This window comes from Amphiura filiformis, chromosome 1 (assembly GCF_039555335.1).
Source record: "Amphiura filiformis chromosome 1, Afil_fr2py, whole genome shotgun sequence".
Taxonomy (NCBI): domain Eukaryota; kingdom Metazoa; phylum Echinodermata; class Ophiuroidea; order Amphilepidida; family Amphiuridae; genus Amphiura; species Amphiura filiformis.
Genome location: NC_092628.1, coordinates 5699319 through 5719328, shown reverse-complemented (window position 1 = coordinate 5719328; position 20010 = coordinate 5699319). Strand labels below are relative to the sequence as shown.

At 38.0% G+C, this 20010-nt stretch overlaps 1 protein-coding gene and 1 long non-coding RNA gene across 2 annotated transcripts; one reads left to right on the top strand and one right to left on the bottom strand.

Annotated features, from left to right (window-relative positions):
- Positions 1 to 1427: 1427 nt before the first annotated feature.
- Positions 1428 to 12651, bottom strand: LOC140161278 (uncharacterized). Its single transcript, XR_011860180.1, has 3 exons — positions 12527 to 12651; positions 7054 to 7193; positions 1428 to 3429 (listed from the first exon to the last, which is right to left on the bottom strand). It is a non-coding gene; the product is annotated as an uncharacterized lncRNA (long non-coding RNA).
- Positions 12652 to 13213: 562 nt separating this feature from the next.
- LOC140154723 (uncharacterized) lies at positions 13214 to 19655 on the top strand. The gene is made up of 3 exons (XM_072177292.1): positions 13214 to 13592; positions 17038 to 17209; positions 18848 to 19655. Exons 1-3 carry the CDS (start codon positions 13214 to 13216, stop codon positions 19164 to 19166), a joined length of 870 nt encoding a protein of 289 aa, XP_072033393.1. The 3' UTR covers positions 19167 to 19655.
- The last annotated feature ends 355 nt before the right edge of the window (positions 19656 to 20010 follow it).

The window sequence follows — 20010 nt, the reverse complement described above, 5'->3', positions numbered from 1 at the left end:
AAGTACTGTAGAAAAACTTGTTTCGTGTCCAGATCAGCCATGTTGTCCGGAGTGCCAAACTTTTTGTTTCGAACGCACACTTGAAGCAAAACACCCAAGAAAGCGCACAAAGGGGGGTGCCCGAACCACTGGAGGATCTAAACAAGAATCAAGTCACAAATTTAAGATTATTTCAAAATGACCAAATGGCACTTACATACCGGCGCCCTAATTTATGCACACATACAATTACTCCAATCAACTTTAGTTGGGAAGTGCCATATATGATATACTTGAATCCTTAGTAACTCACAACGTTAACTCGAAAAAACTCTAACTCATTAATGCAAAACTCTTCAAAAAACTTTATCCAAAACAAATAAATGGATGGAAATCATTAGTTTTCAAATTGAAAGTATTAAAGTGAAACACAAGCATGTTTCCAAATGCAAAGTTACAAACAACTGGATAACAAACTAATCATTACATTAAACATCTGTTAATTTTTCTTCATACGCTGACGCTATTAGTACTCTTTTACAAAATAAGATGTAATCTGGAAATTCCCAAGACTAATTTTAAACATTAACCCTAACCCTACCCGAGGTTTTTTGGCTATCGGAAGGGAAAGAAGGAACGAAAAAGGAGAGAAGATGAAGAGGAAAGTCACTTGGCACCCCGGGATTGAACCTCGGACCCCTCGCATGCCACGCAGAAGATCCCCAGCATGTAGCTACACAGGTGACGTTGGCCCGCCAACGATTCCCTGGGTATATATGACTTGGTCTGATTGCGTCATCAAGTCCCGTGGAATGCATGCACGCAGAGCGGTTTTAATAGTGAGCTTTAGTGAGTCCTAGTTCTGTTAGGGTTAAGAAGGCATATAGGGAAAATATGCATGGTCAATAACCCTAACCCTACCCGAGGTTTTTTGGCTATCGGAAGGGAAAGAAGGAACGAAAAAGGAGAGAAGATGAAGAGGAAAGTCACTTGGCACCCCGGATTCGAACCTCGGACCCCTCGCATGCCACGCAGAAGATCCCCAGCATGTAGCTACACAGGTGACGTTGGCCGCCAACGATTCCCTGGGTATATATGACTTGGTCTGATTGCGTCATCAAGTCCCGTGGAATGCATGCACGCAGAGCGGTTTTAATAGTGAGCTTTAGTGAGTCCTAGTTCTGTTAGGGTTAAGAAGGCATATAGGGAAAATATGCATGGTCATTAACCCTAACCCTACCCGAGGTTTTTTGGCTATCGGAAGGGAAAGAAGGAACGAAAAAGGAGAGAAGATGAAGAGGAAAGTCACTTGGCACCCCGGATTCGAACCTCGGACCCCTCGCATGCCACGCAGAAGATCCCCAGCATGTAGCTACACAGGTGACGTTGGCCCGCCAGCGATTCCCTGGGTATATATGACTTGGTCTGATTAGGCCATCAAGTCCCGTGGAATGCATGCACGCAGAGCGGTTTTAATAGTGAGCTTTAGTGAGTCCTAGTTCTGTTAGGGTTAACCTTTCATATTACACCACTTCCTGGGGAATTTCCAAAATGATGTAATATCCACTTTACATTCTAGGGGATTCCGAGTACATAAATAGTCCTGAGTGACTTTGTTTACTGTGATTACACGGTAAAGGGAATTCCCAACTTTCATGAAGTAGCTTTAAATTGTAAGATAAATGATCAAATTAAATTTCTCAGTGCTACTGTAATATGTTCTCAAGCAGAAGCAGATGTGTCTAAAGGTTTAAAAACCTATGCCTTGGCATGAATTGGATAATGTGACATGTTGTCTCAAGGTTATTTTGATACGCAAAATAACATTGCATAGCTTGAGACGTTTCCAAAACGAAGGAAATGATAATTGATTTTAGGACGTCAAGTACAACTCCAAACCCTAGTGGTGAAGGGTAGTAATGTGGAGCATGTGTCCTCATATAAATATCTTGGCACTACGATTGAGGGAGGGCGAGTTAGCGCAGCGATAGTTCCCTCGCTTTGCACCACTGAGGTCCCGGGTTCAAGCCCGGCCGCCCAAGGACTCATGTGCACTTGGTTTATCCCGATCCATGCTCGCTCTTGCAGGTTTTCTCCGGGATCTCCGGTTTCCTCCTGCTTTCAAAATCGGTGATTAGTTGTTTCGTTATCAAAAACTTCCTTCACCCAATGGAATTTGGGGAGCTGCAGAAAATGGGTGGATGTTACAATCTAAGTGCGGATAGGTTTTGCGCCAGGTTCGGCTGCAACTAGCCTAGTTGATGCGATCTGATTGTGATGATTCACTACATAGCGAAATTACAGCGCTTTGAATCCTCTGGAAAAAGCGCTATATAAATTCCGAAATTTATTTATTTATTTATTTTGATGACAAACTCAATTGGCATACACATGTAGATTACTTGATCAAAAACTGAACTCTAGAATCACATTGGCACCTCATTCGCTAGTCAAACTGCGTAGCAACGTGTGACCTACAATCCCGGACAAAATGTGTTTGAACACCCACTGTAATTCCCCTGTTCTTCTTAGTACAGTGCGCACGCTATATGAGTCACTGGAAACTAAGGATTATAGTAGTGTTATCTCAATGTTCATCTTCAGCATACGTACCTTTCCCCTTTCCCCACCAAACAATGTTGGGAGAAGATATGGTGAAGATGAGCATATTGGGCATGCAAACATTATACGGGGGTAGAGAGGGGGACCATTTCCAATAAGCCCTTAAAAGTGTTCGAATAATTATTTCTAAGATTGTAGTTTTTTTATGTGATAATCAGACAAAGCAGAAGGACATCGACACCGCTGAAGTAATTTGCTGAATAGTATAATAAAGTATTACTTGACTTGTCTGGATTTGACTTGGCTAATCATCAGCGTTCAAAATAGGGCCGGTCAGCCGGCCATTGGCCTCTAACTTTTTGGCCTGGCCGGTATCTTTTCTGACTGGCATCTAGTTGCCGGCCCGGCTGGCGGTAACTTTTTAAGGTCAAGCCCGGCTGGCCTGTAACTTTTTGAGGCATATTTTTAACACTGCTAATCATTCACAAAATCTAAAGAAAGGTTATATTATAGTTCACATTATTTGCCAAATATAGTTTCCATATGTTTTAAGAACATGCTTCTCATTCTAATAAGGTAGGGATTTGGCTTGAATTTATAGCCACGTTGTCAGCTTTACAATGAGTTCTGCTAACACTGGTAATATGAAATGACCAGTCACTGAAACAAATCCATGTAAATGTGCTGGTCTTAAAAGCCTTTCATTTCTAAATAGATAAAGTGAATGTATTTGTTCATCATATTTATGCAGCTTGTATCATTCATTTTTACACGCATCTGTGGATGTTGACGATTGAGAAAGTTTCCCCTCTGCTAACATGACTGACTGTGTCACTGCGGATGTTGTCACTTGTTCCCTTGTAGCATCAACGAGGGCATCAAATGATTCTATGGATAAAAAGAGTCACAGAAAGAGAAGATAGTAAGAAATACATACATTTGTACAATTGACTGTGGATACTCATGAATGTGTTATTAGCATTTCGGAACAGTTATAATTAATGTAACTTAATTTCCTGATACTGCATGTTAGCCACACTCCAGCAATAGTGGAATATCTTTCTTTTGTTTGAATAAACATAGTTCAAAAGCATTTGGGACCGGGTTGCTTTTGTATTACATTCACCTAGTCTTTCGAAAATGGTACATGGACACTTAAAATGACATGCATAAGAATATTTGTGTTACGTATCTGGATAATATTGTTTACAGAATTGCTAATATAACTGGAATAAGAATAATACAATAATTTCAAGACTTTATTAGACAAAGCAACTTCAAATAGTGCAATAGGGGAGACCGAGCAGTGTTTGCCCTTTTTTCTGACTAGTCTAGGGATGTCAATTTTAAGGTTAGAAGGGACCTGACTGAGCCATATGAAAGCCATGTGAGTTGGCTACATACAAACCTAATCTCAGGACTGCAAGCCTTACAATAGTAAAGGAGACAAACAAATTTGTGAAGCGGGGCAGGGTCACCCATATGCATATGGTGGGCTCAGTGGAGCCCTAAAAGTTTTAAATACTGCATATAACAATAACTATAAAACAAACGTTTAGTAAAGGGTAAATTGGGCAGTCATTTACTTCCGGGGAGCCCATATTAAATAAATTGGAGGAGAATAATGTACGCTAAGTCCAAAATGAGCTAAAACTTTATTTACAGCTTCGGGGGATTATGGTTTAGGACATGAAATAGTGCAATAGATTTCAGTTTACATGCACTACAGTTGTCATATTTGGCAGATGAATAGTATTTATAGTGCTAATTAATCTGGCTATGGAGGCAATTTAACAGTAGGGAGGGCCTACTCTCATTCTACATGTACATGTAGTAGAAAAGGGTCATTGAACTTTGCACAAAGGGTCAAGTTCAAAATTACTCAGTTCAAAACTCACACTATCGTGACTCTCTGGTAATTCTGATTCAGAAAATGTATACTTTGACCAATCCATGATGTACTGTTATGGAGTTATGGGCAAAAGAGTAAAATTGGGACGTCATACATGTAGGTCCAATTTTTCCCCGCTGTGGGCTAAAATGGAACTTGCTCTGATTTTGATGAAACTAGTCTCAAATTATTTTGTCTTGTTGCAAGAAATAGTTTTAATTATATACTTCATTAATATATTCTTGTTCATTGATTGGTTAAAAGTGGATCCCATGACCAAAAATAGTTCTACCATAACTGCTCCTATCCGTAAATAGTACCTCTAAGCCGTAAATAGTATTTTCAATGTCCCGGATGAGCCGTAAATAGTACCTCAAAGCCGTAACTAGTACTTTTGACCATGCCTTCCGCGTGCGCGCATTCGATGCGTCGGAACAGTTCACGCACGCGAAACTGCCATAGCGGGATTTCTCGCTGCTGTAATTGGTTAGCCCGATTTTAGCCTATTCGATTTTTTTGAAGGGTAAAATATAGATTGTGCTTAAATTGGTTGTGCTGTTCACTCAGGATAGAAGCTGGAGAGTCAAAATGTCAAATAATTTTCTTTTAACCAATCAATGATCAAATAACAAATTAATGAAGTATATAAAACAAATATAATGCCTTTATTTGAAGTTCTGGTTAAAACTATGGTCCAGGCGGCGGATGACATGATCGAGCCGGCAACTCGTGAAACCGCCTGACCGTATGGCATTTTCCATATACTCGGTTAGTTTTGTGGGGTTCATTATCGAACCCCAACGGTTTTAGCTTGTATTTATATATTATTTATCAACATAGGCCTATTTGTTTGTGATATTTCAAGCGTTTTAAATTTTCAAAATAATCCCATTCAATTACACGGTTGACGATGAAAATTTACTGAATTTAGGGACTGCACGTCATACACCACCTGCTATGGTCCCTCGTTGAGATCAATTAATACTATTTTCCTGAGGGGCGCAATAGTACTATTGATCTCACCTCGGGCCCATAGTTTTAACCAGAACATCTCATGGCAGTATATATTTGTATACTATCTAGGGATTAATAGAGGCTGTCAGCCAATTTCGCCATCTTGTGGGTACAACTGATCTGCGTGTTCATGCATCAGACACCTGTGTCCTGAACTCGCCACCCTTAACATTACATCACAAATATTATGATTTTTTACACCAATCGTGTTTCTAATTATCTCCATAATTATCAAAGCTAAACTAGCAAAAGTATACATTTTTTTGGAAAGCTGAAGGCATAAGCAATTCAAATACACACACTTCAATTCACTATACAGGGTGACCTTCAAGTTATACAGGGTGGAATAAAAAGATTCAGATAAAAAATGGGTTACTTAATGCATTGCTTATTACCAACTTGCAGTAATAAACTGGAAGTAAACAACATTCATTTGGTTAGAGGATAGGGGGAGCCCACTGACTTTAGAAGAAACCAAAATCACAGCTGTTTGGCAATCTCAGAATACAGGGTGTCCCAAAGTATGTTAGATTTTTTTTACAATTCAACATATTTTAAACTGAAACATTTTGCCCTTACCCCATACAGAAAAAGTAAGTCCATATTTAGATTCCTCATCAAATTTCCCTTCAGAAAATCTATACTTGACTGTGGTAGGATAAGTAATTAAAATTTTACAGTAACTTTTAGATCTTGAAGACACCCTACAGTGTTTGATATGAAAAAGGGTAGTTTTGTATGGAAAAGTTTGTATTTTCTAGACTAAACCAACAAGTAGAATTGTTTAGCTGTAAGTTCACGAGTCTTTTATATGCTAAATAGAGTAAAAATCCAATTTACAGTCTTTACAGAAGCAGATTATGCACTAAAAATATCAATCCCATAGAGTTTGTGTGTGCCACATCCCCCACCTCCACATCCCCCACCTCCGCCACTCTGCCCATTCTGAATTCTATGAAGCACACTAGCACAGTGTCATCAGTATTAAAAAGGCTAACGGAATTCTTTTTACTGGGTTGAAAGTGCATTTTATTTAGCAATAAAATGAGACCACAAGCGTGACAATAACTTCTTGCTTGGCAGAGATATCATCATTTAATTTGAGTCGAATTTGGGAAAATGTAACATTGCCACCTTTTTTGAGTGGCGAGTTCAAGACGCACGACCACACATCAACACGGTGATTTTGCTGTTCACTCATGGAGATCGAACAACGAACGGCCATCGCAGCGTGTACCCACAAGATGGCAGCATTCAACACCACACTGATTATCTCTATTTTATATGCAAAATCTCAACATGAACTGTGAAAAGGTCTAGTGTAGGTTCATGTGGCAAAGCCCCAAGAAGTTAGGGAATTAACTGAAATTGCAGGGCAAAAATGCAACCTGGAATTATAGAAATGGATACAAATAAACCTGATTGGTGGGGTCCAGGGAGGCATTTACATTTAATACAAAGACCTTCAGCAAAAAATATTCCAAATATGAAAATATAGGGATTATAGGGCTTTTTGAAACTTTCTAGGGAAATATAGGAAAATCTTAAAAATTAGGAAATATAGGACCGCTTGCAGCCCTGCTCATAGAGCTAGATGAACACCTTACCTGAGCCAAACACCTGTAAAACGTACAACATTGTCTGATTGCAGCTCTTGTGGGGTTCGGCAGAGAGAACAGAAAAGTATTTTTGCAACTGTTACAGCACTCTTGTTGTAATCTCTTTTCACATATTCAGCAAGCAAAATCTGGAAAAGAAAAAAAAAATAGGTTGAAGAAGAACTTCTCATATATTTATGTTACCATCCACAGTTTGTAGTCTTCCATTCATTTTTTTTTTTGCCTTTAACTATATTCATACATGTTTGATTTTATCTCTGAGCAGCAGCGGACTGTTTGATTTGCCTAGCTATAAGATAGGAGTTTCTCTCTGTAAACCTGTTGACTCCATATTAGAATTTTTGGCCTCCACACATATGTGGAGCTTGCGTTATCATCCAAATGGTTGTTTGTTTGTTTGTTTGTTTTGGTTTGTCCAGGCGGAAGCAAAACCATTAATCTACTCTGCAGCTTAAACTTCAAACTTGGTATGGTGATATAGGACATGGTGGTCTAATGTGCTGTATTATAGTTCTATGTCATGTTTTATTTGCATATTTATGAATATTATTGAGCTAATTTGCATATTTTGCCTACATTTTCATTAATAATCCACTCTGCAGATTAAACACAACATCGCAACAACCAATCAACTTCATTCTTGGTATATTGCAATAGTATACATGCATGGTGGCCCGATGTGCTGTATAGTTTTGCATCATATGTTATTGGCATATTTATGAATATAAACCCTAATGCTAAACATGGTTTTTGGCTATCAGAAATTAAAGAAGAAGAGGAATGAAAAAAGGAGAAGATGAACAAATTTTTCACTTGGCAACCTGGGATTCGAACCTTAGACACCCACTTGTAGCTACGGTGGTGTCACTGGCCCAGCCATCGATTCCCTGGGTATGACAATGCATGCATGTGCAGTGGTTTTCTTTGTAAGATTTTATAGAGTTAGGGTTAAGGGATCTAAAATGAGCGTTTATTGCGTTTCGACAGTATTTTTTGTGGGACAAGAGAGCACCTCAGACCTATCGAATTGCATTCTGAATACGAAGCATGTCTTTCTGATATCAAATAATTTTCATTTTTTGACAATCACAATATAATACAAATTTTATGACAAATTATAAAAATTTGATATTTTTCAAAATTTTGATATATAACAGTCCTCGAAGTAAACTATATAAATCTAATGATATATTCTTAAAGTGTATGTAGCAGGGAGGAAAAGCCGACGGTCAATTGAAAATTTTGACCTTTCATATTGAAGATATGGATTTTTTTCCCAAAAAGACCTAATTTTTTTTGGTGTTTTGGGAAAAAAAATCCATATCTTCAATACGTAAAGGTCAAAATTTTCAATTGATCGTCGGCTTTTCATCCCACCTACATACACTTTAAGTATAAATCATCAGATTTATAAAGTTTACTTCAAGTACTGTTAAATATCAAAAATATCAATTTTAATGATTTGCCATAAAATGTGTATTAAATTGCTAATTTCAAAAATCAAAATTATTTGATATCAGAATGACATTCTTCGTATTCAGAATGCAATCGATATGTCTGATGTGCTCTAATGTCCCAAAATAAATACTGTCCAAACAATTCATACCCCAGCCCTTAAGCATGCCCCAATGAAGGAAAATGTAGGCCTACTAACCCTAACGCTAATCATGGGTTTTGGCTATCGGAAAGGAATATGCCTATTTTGTATTATAAGTATGTACTTTTGCACACTTATGCAAAACCACATACTTTTGGAAAAGTAATTGTACATGTATACCATATAAACATATGAAATAAATACAGTAGTGAGTACATCAAACTGTACATGGTTTTGTATGCAGATATAAGGCAGTTTTGAATACTTTGCACATGCATTTTTGAATAGATTGCATGTGGTGTGGCTATATAGAAGAACGACTGCAGGTGCGCTTAGCATTACTGATATGCTTCGCCTTCGTGACCTGAACTGAGTTACTTGTGAACTGTGGAATCTTCAAATTGGCACATAGTTACGCATTCGATGCTAGAGTCCATTGCCATCGTGTTTTTGGTTGATGCATTGATTTGTACCGTAATTAATATTCATAAAACGGCATTCAAGCTTTGACTATACATTTGGCAGCCAGAATGGTGGAAACTTAAAGTGAAAGATATCCTAATTAAAAAGGAACATTTTCTAGGGTGAAATTTTGTGTAGAAACTGAATCTGACATAAAAATCTTTTATCAACTTAAAAATTTCCCCATAACACTGTACACGCATATTTCTGCCCGAAGTCCCCAAATTTGAGCGAAAATTGGTGCAAAAAAAATAAGTCCTTCAAAATGGGGATACTCAGCCCTGGCTAAACAAAAAAAAAAGTATGTATTTTTGCATAAACTGTATTTGTTCCAATAAGCTCCCATGCCCCAATAAGCACCCACCTAGGGTATTTTCAATTAAGGGTAACATTACATGTATAAATGTTGAAGTGACAGTTAGACGTCAAGTCGTCAATACAGTGAAATAGTTGGAGGACTACAAGCAGGGGCGTGAGGCAGCTTTCTTGGTCAGGAGGGCAAAATTAAATTTCGGGGCACAGACGAAAAAAATTGCAGTTGCATCATACAATACATTATACCGGTTTTGTATTTAGAGAGGCTTTATTGGGACGATGCGCGTGTAGCGCGTAATAAATTGTATTTTGCACTATTTTTTGCCCATGATTGGGATGAAAAGGGCTTTATTGTGACAATGTGCGCACGCAGCGTGCAAACATTTTGTATTTTACACTATTTTGGCCCATGATCGGGGTGAGTTTTGGTGGAAAAGGGGCTCCTTGCCCCTTTTCTTTTCCTTTGCCCTCCAGATTTTCTCTTTTATTTTTTGTCAGAGGGGCACTTTTTTCTTTCATTTTTGTCAGGGGGGCACTCTGCCCCCCTTGCCACCCCACTGGCTACGCTACTGACTACAAGTCCTGTGTAAACTTGCAATGCATTTTCTGCACCAGAAAAGCTACTAGAACGTCTCAGGACCTATAACATACGTAATTCGTCTCTAATAAACGCCCCTTGTAAAGATTAGGTAAACCAGGTTAAAAATAACTGTCCACCCAAAATGACTTTGTTAAGTGCCCTGGGTGCTTATTAGAATGAATACGGTACATGTATGTAGAAATTGCATTATATGGCGTATAGGCCTATATTGCGTATTTTGCAAAAGTACTGTATACTTTTGCATACATATATATGCAAAACCACATACTTTTGCCAAAGTTCCGGGTATGTATTGAATACTATGTACATTGTAGTTTTGCACACAGCACATGAGGTAAATATATACAAATGTATACTTGAATTATGCAAAGTATGGATTTTTGCATATACGGTATGTAAAATTGCATGCAGGAGAACGACTACGTACATACACATGGAAGTATTTTGCAAAAGTATGTACTTTTGTATGTACATAAATTATGTAAATTGTATACAACTTTTGGAAAAGTAAAAGTATGTACTTCTTCCCACGTCTGTCAAAGCGGACACCCTCACGAAATCCCTATTGGTTTGTACAGGGCCTTTCAGTTCAAGAAAATTTTCTCAGCACAGAAAATACCAATTAATTTAGTATGGTAATTTATTTAAAAGTTGATTTCCTGATAAGAAATCGAGCTTAAAATTATTTCATCAAGAGTATTTATTTGTTGCACGCTTTGTGATTTCCCCATTGAGTGCAACGGTAAGTGTCCCCTTTGTGTCACACTAGGGGCGAGATGGAATAGCCCAATCATGCAAAAGTGACATGTTGACCAACAGAATCGCAATAAGTGCAATGGATGGAACAACCCTGACCGAGAGAATTGGCTATTTTGAACTGTCGTTTAGTACATGTACATCAGGCATTCATGCTTAGATTTCAAATGCAATGGTCTCGTAAAGTTTTTATCAGAGAAGAATTAGGGGTTCATTCATAAAATTGAGGCCCGCATGATTGATTGTTTATGCCTGAGGCATATGAATAAGCCCCTTTCATACATTCCCAAACATTCAGTGATTGTTTTTCATCAAATAATAACAAAAAATAAGATGTAAGATTCTAAACACGATTTTCCTGCATTGTTTTCTAGATACCGGTACGGTGGCGGTACCGAAATCATCACGCTGAGTAGCCGGGCATTAATTAGGGGTTCATTCATATATTTTCATGACTAAATGGTTTAGTCATGAAAATATATGAATGAACCCCGTTCATACATATGAGTTTGTGATTCTTATTTCATAAAATAATAACAAAAACGTACAAGCAACATCTATACCGTATATAAAAAATCATGATTTTCCTTCATTTTTCCTACCTGGCGATCGCATATTCGGGACACCGGGCATAAACGGGCATAAACGCTGTTTATGCCCGGCTCTCGACCAATCACGCGCGCCGTTACATAGTGTGTATGTATGAACGCTGAATATGCCCAGCTCTCGATCAATCATGCGCGCCGTTATATAGCACAAATGTATGAATGTCACTTGTTTACATTTTGATAGCGAGTGTGTGCACAGTCTAGAGTATTTACGGAGGTGGGGTACTGATTGGCTGAATCGTAGCAACAGACAGATCATCTGATTAGCTGATTGTGCATCATATCGTTGGTCATCGCAGATCGGCGCCCTTGAAGTGAACACAAAGTTCCGCGTACGTCGCTCATTTAATAATAACAGGGCGCTCGCATCAATCTGAGCAAGGGATTGCCGTTCTTCTCTGAAATCCAGTGTAGCCCCGGGGCACTTCAATATGAAATGGATATAGGTGTAGAGCTGGCACTTTCGCACTAAGGGGCATTCGGTGAGAGCAAAATGTAACAAATATGGGGTCATTGGGTGAGAACATGTCCTTTTTTTTTCAATGGAATCTTTGGGTGAGAGCGAAACAGCGCCACAAAACCTTGAAAATCAATTTCTAGTTCTAAATGGCTTCAAATTTCATTGTTTTTCAAAATAAGTAACAAAATCAGTGAAAAATGAAAGTTGCTGTTCAAATTGAACTTGTAAGGGTCTTTGAGTGACAGGTCATGGAAAAATAAGGGGTCTTCGGGTGACAGAGCATTTGTTCGTAAAAAAATATGGGGTTTTTGGGTGACAGCGATGCTGAAAAAGGGGTCTTAACAGCCCTACATACGTCACCTCCAAAGTTGAGTGCCCCGGTGTAGCCTCGAATGTGAAGCTCATCGTTCACTGCGGTGCACAAATTTGTGGCTTGACTTCTCGAGCAAGGATACATTTTAAATTGAATGAACACTGACACAGCCTGACATAGTGTGACAATTTTTCGTGTACAGTACGTGCGCAATCATGTACAACAGCGTGTTTGTATACTGTGTAATGTCGAGCCATACGATTGGTGTACATACACCATCATGACCATGTACACAATTTACGATACCGAGCTTAAAATAGCTAATTTGCAAAGAAACTCAAACGCTTACCTGGCTAGGAATGCATCAACCACACCAACTTCTCTTGCTTGACTGTTATAGATTCTCAAAAATTTTGAGAAAATGAAATGTTTTCGAATGCACTGCACCGCACTATTCGCCCAGCGTTTTAAGCGACTCCGTCGTGTGGAAATTTTTCATCATTGCGAAGGGAGACAAGCTGTGTGATGATAAAGAGAACACCACAAAAACCTTCTTCGCATTGATTTTATACACGCAAAGTTATGAAAGTAGAGTTCACGTTTATGTGCAAAAGTAGATATTTTCCCCGTTTTGAATTATAAATTCTGTATATCATCTTAAGCTGAATTTATACTCAATCGCTTTTGCTGAAAAGCGATTTTCACGCATGCTCAATGTTTACTTACATTTCCAGAGCGTCAAGCCGATCAATCGATTCAAATCGCTGAGGCAAAAACGACGTCGCTTTTGCAAGTTGGAGAAATCTCAACTTCCCAGCGATATCGTTCGTGACTAACCAATGAGAAAACAGCATATTAGCATATTATTAGCATATTTAATTGATTCAGCCTGCGGGCTGTTCGTATCAGGTTACTATATACAGCTCTATGGGTTCATATCGTAATTTTGGCGCAAGATTTGACTACAAAATTGGTGAATTTCACGGGAGCTGGGAATCTCAGATCAAGGTACGTACACAGGTAAGCTTTTTACATAATGGAGGGTTATAGAGATTTGCTCGCTGAAGCTTGCAGCCAGGGAATAGTAGAGTATTCCCCAGAGATATATGATCATGATGATGATGATCGCAGTTTTCATGACATGCATGATAAGCTTACCACCACTGGTAGTACATGTATCGATGTTGATGAGCTATTTGGTGTAAATGTGGTTAATACTAGCCAAGTAGATGAGCAGCTCAAGTTGAGCTTTATACAGCCTAAGCGTTGGTGTCCATCTGAAACCGAGCATCTTCTCACAGCAGTGGCTGCGAATCCTGCCATATATAACCCCGGAATCCCACAATACAAGGATTCACTATACAAGAACAATTCTTGGATCAACATTGCTGAGGCACTGCATCGACCAGCTTCAGGTGAGTTTTTGTAATTTAATTTTAATACTCAACCCGTCTCAAAGTCAAGGCACACCATTTGCATTTTACCCTGAGACTATTCTCACGGTCGGGGTCATGTCACATCCATTCATGCATTGGAATGAAAACAACTGAACTTACCACATTTTTTTATTTGCAGAGAGTCGAACCTGGCACAATAGTGTGATAGCTTGTGATACACTCCAGAGTTCAGTGAATGCGAATGTTGTTCAGTGAATGCGAATGTTGTTTTCACTCCAGTGCTATTGTCAGCCGGTTCATGCCCGGATGTCCGACCGACAGAATACCTCACTTCAAATTTGACAAGTGTTTAACTTTAAAATAAGGCTAGCATTCACAAACATGACAAATGCATGTACGGTAACTTAATTTGGCTCTGCAGCCAGCATGAAAAAATTTGCATGTGCAATGCATGGTTTTTTTGGAAAATATCAGAGTTGTGCATGTAAATTTAGGGATTCAATCATGTTTCACCTCAGTCATTGTTAGTGTGGTTTACTTTGGCGTCCGGCGCATCTGCATGCATGGCTTACTTCGCTTGGGTAGCTCACTGACACTCTTCATAAGACCTGGGCCAATATTCATAGTTTGGGTCCTTTTCATATAGATCAAATGCCAAAAAGGTATAACCCTCCAAATGGTGTCAAATGAAAGAGAACAATATAAATAATTTCCCCCACTATAGAGGGACACTTCTCATAAGACCTGGGTCAATATTTATATTTTGGGTCCTTTTCATATCTCAAAATGCCAAAAAGCTAGTAAAGCTGCCCTCGCGAAGTAAACCACGCAGATGACGCAGACGCATCGTTGTTAATTTAAGAAATAAAGGGTACCGGGGTAATGCATTATCCTTTACACCCAAATAATGTGTCCGAGGCAGTAAAGCGTAAATAATGGGTGAGGCGCAGCGAACCCATTATTAGAGGTTAATAACTGCGCATCGGTTTTTTTGGAGGCATTGTGAAAAATCTAAACATTTTGCCTTTGGAACCGAGGAATATCCCGAGGCGCAGCCCGAGGGATATTCCGAGGTCCAAAGCAAAATGTTTAGATTTTTCACAATGCCCGATATATAACTTCGATGCAAAGTTATTAACCTCATTCATAACCGTGACTTTGATCTTTTAACTTTACAAAATAACACAAAATTTTCCTCAAAAGTTTGTAAAAATAAACAATTTTTACATCTTCCCTTTCACAAAATCGATCAGGCTAAAACAAAACGACCAATAACAAAAGTGCATATCAGAATCTGTGCAAATATGGTAGCGCGCGCAATCCAAATACGGCAGCCAGCGCACGAGAAGTCAATTGTAATGCGACATTGGAACAATTACGCATTTTGCGGTCAATTGTGAGATATTAATGACCTCGATTTGCGTTAAGCGTTTTCACAAATAATAAAATATGATTGGATCGCACGCATCTCGTTTATTAATGAGGTTATGAATGCAGAATAATGGGCTCTCACGTGACGCGTTTCAACAAATCACAGTGCGCGATTTTGAATAATGGGTCGTGGAGGTAATAGAATATAGGTTTTGAACGTGTATTACTTATTGGGAGAGAAATTAGACAAAAATCACAAAATAATGCACGCGCGCTGATGTTGATGCGTCTAATGCACGAGCCCCGTTATTAATCTATTTCATACACGAGAAGAAAAAAAACATGTGGTTTTAACTTTTTTATATAAACAAATTATTACTAAAAATGTTGGAATCTAGTTTCAAATTAGCACAGTCACGATAGTTACACATTCGATGCTAGACTAGAGTATGGTACGTTGCTATCGTTTTTTAGTCAGACAGCGTTGACATTTAGTGTTAATGATGAAATTTGGATGGAAGTTATAAATTTCTAGTATCTTTCTTAGGCCAAAAAAAAATTGTTTGTTTGTCCATAGAGGGGTACACGGTCGGTCGGACGTGGACAAACAAACAATTTTTTTTTGGAGTAAAATTTGTCTATTTTGAACAGTCTCAAATTTGGTTGAAATGCATTTTTTAAACTTTGTTGATGCAACCGACCATCATGAATGGCTGTGTTTATTTCTGAACTGCCATTGGTTTACAATTACATGGTGAGCAAATGTCATGGCTATGACAGGCCCAGGCCGGGAAAAAAGGGCAACAAATTTGATGTTCTTCTTGCTGGTCTTGCATTTAAATGGGGCACAGCAAAGCAGTATATTAGTGCCATTACACATAGCGCCAAATGTGTAACCAAGCATTACACTTGGTTACCCTTTCAATATTGCTTCAATACTCGCTCGACCACTTTGGCTTTGGCTGTAATATTTATGTTCCACCTTGAGGTAACAAAGTCAAATATTTGGGCAATAAAAAGCAATATTTTCTCTTCAATCGCACTATTTTGTGGTAATAGATTAGAATAGAAATAAAGGGTGCAGTATTATCCTTAAAAACCCAATTCATAACCTCATTAATATACGCAAAGCCTGTAATCCAATCAAAGGAAATTGATTGCCTGACTACTGCTCCCTCGGAAAAATACCTCAGCCCAAAACAAAACCCTCCGATTTCACACAATGACCTCAAAATAGATGGTGCGCAGTTATTGTCTTATTAAATGTCCTAGGCAGTAAAGACATTGAAATAATTGCTTCTCGGCCATTATTTTGTACTGCCTCGGATACATTATGTTGGTGTAAATGACAATGCATTCATACATACTCACGATATCATATAACGATGTTTCTGATTGGATTTGCGCCCTTTTTTGCTGGTCATAAATACCGTTTATGACCAGTACGCAGGGCATAAACAAGCTGCGTCACGCAGCGTTGGAACCCAATTAACACGATCCACGATTTGCTAGTGTTGCGTAGTTGATAGTGTTTCGGGCATGATCGCTGTTTATGCCCTCGGCTCTCGCCTCGGGCATAAACAGCGATCATGCCCTCAATCCTATGAATGAACCCCTAATTCTTTATTTCGTAAGTATACTATAAGGCAGATACAATATCAGTGTAGGCCTAATGTAAAGGCCTAGTATATAACAAGTCGTACCATACACACAGGTGGAACTCAAGTTGGTGGATACTTGACTGGAATCCATGGACTAGAACCAATCGTCTGGTGTACATGGTTATCCATTGGACTTTACATCGGGATTATTCAGTCATTATTCAGTCATTATTGAAATCCTGAATGGCACTGATGTAATTTAATGGGTACCAATGTGAACATCTATGGCAGCTAGCTGTGGCATCAGTTTGAGAGACAATCTGCATACAATTATTTCATACAACAAATGCACAGTCAATCCCAGTACTAAATTATATTCAGAAAATGGAATTGTGTAACAGGGAATTTTTAACAATTTTTTTTAAACTCTAGAAGTTACTAGAACAGTACCACTAAGTATGTATTTCTTACATAATTTTTATTTTTTCCAGACATTGAACTTCTGCAAAGAAAGTACAAGAATCTGAAGGACACGTATAGGAGGCTCAAGAAGGAGAAGTTAAAGGGAGAACCAAGCGGATCCGGAGCAAGTTCCAATAAGAAGGAATGGGAACATTTTTCCCAATGTGATGGCTTTTTGGCTAAATTTGTAAAAGGGGCAAAGTAAGTACCGTAACCACTTGGGGTATAAGCCAACCTACTGTTATAAGCCCACCCCTTATTTTTCAAAACATTCTGGGAGCAAGGGTGCACTTGGGTATAGGCCCACTGGCCCAGTTGTAAAGTTCTTAAATCAACACTTTTAAAAGCATGTATAAAAAATATCAGTTGATCATTAAGGGGTACTACACCCCTGTGGTGAATTTGTGACTCAAAAAATAATAACACACTGGTAACAAAAGTTATGTATATTATTGGGGCAAGGGATCCAATTACTATACTGAAATTTTAGTGACTCAAGGCAAGCGGTTCAGTATATATGATTGGAAATGAGGTACATCCTAGTGGTACCTCTTTTCTTATCATAAATAACGAACCGCTTGTCACAGGTCACTGAAATTCCAGTGTAGTAATTGGATTCCTTGCCCCTATAATATACGTAACTTTTGTTACCGCTGTGTTCTTAGTTTTTGATAAAAATGCAAAAATAGACACAAATTTATTGAGGGGTGTAGTACCCCCTTAACATTCCATACTTATAATTAAAAAAAAATTGACACAGATGATAGAAAATATTGGTACATTAACACCAGGCATACGCAAATGGGGATGATTGTTCTTATTTTTAAATTCAAGTACTAGCCCTCCTCGGTTATAAGCCCACCCCCATTTTTGAAGTGAAATCGGCTATCTGGGGGGGGGGGGGGCTTTACCCGAGTGGTTACGGTAACAGTATTCTAATAGGTACACTCTGTGCAATTTTCAGCAATCGAAAAGAAAGACTCTAGACTCAGAAAGTGAATATCTTTGAAGTTTCAATATATTATTATTCATAACTATGTTTTTGATTTATCATTATAATATAATACACTAAAATTATATAATGCACTATTTTGTACTCATATACTTTTCATATTATACAAACAATGAGTAAAGTAAATTATTCAAAAATAACTATTTTTATATACTATTTATAGATATAAACACCTCAATCTATTTATTTACTACCTCTACACATTCTGTCATTTGTGTACAAAAATAGCCAGATTCTTTAATAAATTGCACTTGGAAATTGTGCTTCCTGACAAAAAAATAGTTTTTAACTTTAACCTAGTAAGAAAAATTTGACATGCTACCACAAAATGATCATAAAGTTCCAAGTTTGAAGTTTAAAAGGATCAAAGTAACTACGTAGTCAACATGTATTTTTTGCTAATCACTCTGTGCAATTTTCAGAATTTTTAATTTGTTCAAATATCAGACACAACAACGGTAATGTATAATAACTTTGCACCATCTACTTTGTCATTGTGAGAAATTATTTGTTTTTGTTTTTTGGCCTTGGTATTTTTCCTCGGCCCAAAACCAAACCCTTTGATTTTACACAATGACAATGACCTCAAGATAGATGGTACACAGTTATTATTGTCTAAATAGTGGACCTCCCCATTGTCAGCATTAATATTAGTAACCTTCGCATGTGCAGTGTTGTGTGTTGAACTGCGTGCAATGGCCGCCGCATTTGGATTGTGCGCTGCAATAATTGAGATTGTGATTTGCACTTGGTTAAATTTGCATAGGCATAATGTAAAAATTGTTCATTTTTACAACCTTTTGAGGAACATTTTGTGTTAATTTCAGAACTGTATCAAATACCAGTGTACTAGTTCATGAAGAGGAGACAGTTGTGAGCAAATTATCCTGCGTTACACAAGAGAAGATGCCGCCGCCTCCACCACCACCTGCAAAGCGGGCAAAGAAGACCTCAGATGAGTTTGAGTCAACAGTGTTGAAGATGTTACAACAGAATACACCAGCCTCATCACCTGATGCATCCGACCATTTCGGAAATTTTGTCGCTTCATCTCTTCGTGAGATGAGACCCGAAGTCAGGGTCAGGGCCCAGGCCCAAATTCATAATGTGCTTATGGAGCACATGGGCTTTATTTCTGAAATTTAATTTTTTTTGTATTATTAAGGGGGTACTAAATATTAGAGGCCTACCCATTTTTCTTCAAGCTATATATTAATATATAAACACAGCCAAAAAAGAAAGTCTCCAGTAGTTCCATCCCCATTTAATCAGAGTCTGATGAGTTTATGGCAAAATAATTTATATAATAGTTTTCTATACACTTTCTTTCAAACGTTGATACCAAATTTGATATAAAAAGTTTAATCATCATGAGCATAGGAGCCGTTGTTTGGAAATTCGTGCAATTTTAAAAATTACAAATTACGAATTGACCACGCAAAATCCAATGCATGGTATCAGCTTATTATGTGGCCTGAAGCAACCCGTACAGGAATCATTGCACACTTGCCTGCGCACAATTGAAAGAGCGGGTATTTGATTTGCATTTTGACATGCATGGGTAAACCTTTAACCTGCCGGTCTATTCAGGCGACGTAATTCTTGGCACTCACGCTAGCTCTGCTACGTGATACAATTCCCTATGTCATTTTTAAAAAATTGAAATAACGGTTTCTATGCTCACGATGATTAAACTTTTGATATTAAATTTGGTATCAACCTTTGAAGGAAAGTGTATAGAAAACTATTATATAAATTATTTTTCCATAAACTCATCAGCCTCTGATTAAATGGGGATGGAACTACTGGAGACTTTCTTTTTTGGCTGTGTTTATATATAATAGGGGCAGGTGCCCCCCATCTTTATAATGTGTTAATTGACAAAGAATTTGCAATTGCAAAATCACACAGAAATGAATAATAAATTGGTAATAAATTAATAAGTATAAAATAAAAATAAGGGGTTCCCTCACCAATTTTTGAGAAATTC

Coding starts and splice junctions, on each gene's coding strand:
- LOC140154723 (XM_072177292.1), top strand. CDS start 13,214: ATGGAGGGTTATAGAGATTTGCTCGCTGAAGCTTGCAGCCAGGGAATA. Junction 13,593..17,037: donor ACTGCATCGACCAGCTTCAG/GTGAGTTTTTGT, acceptor TATTTTTTCCAG/ACATTGAACTTCTGCAAAGA. Junction 17,210..18,847: donor AAATTTGTAAAAGGGGCAAA/GTAAGTACCGTA, acceptor TGTTAATTTCAG/AACTGTATCAAATACCAGTG.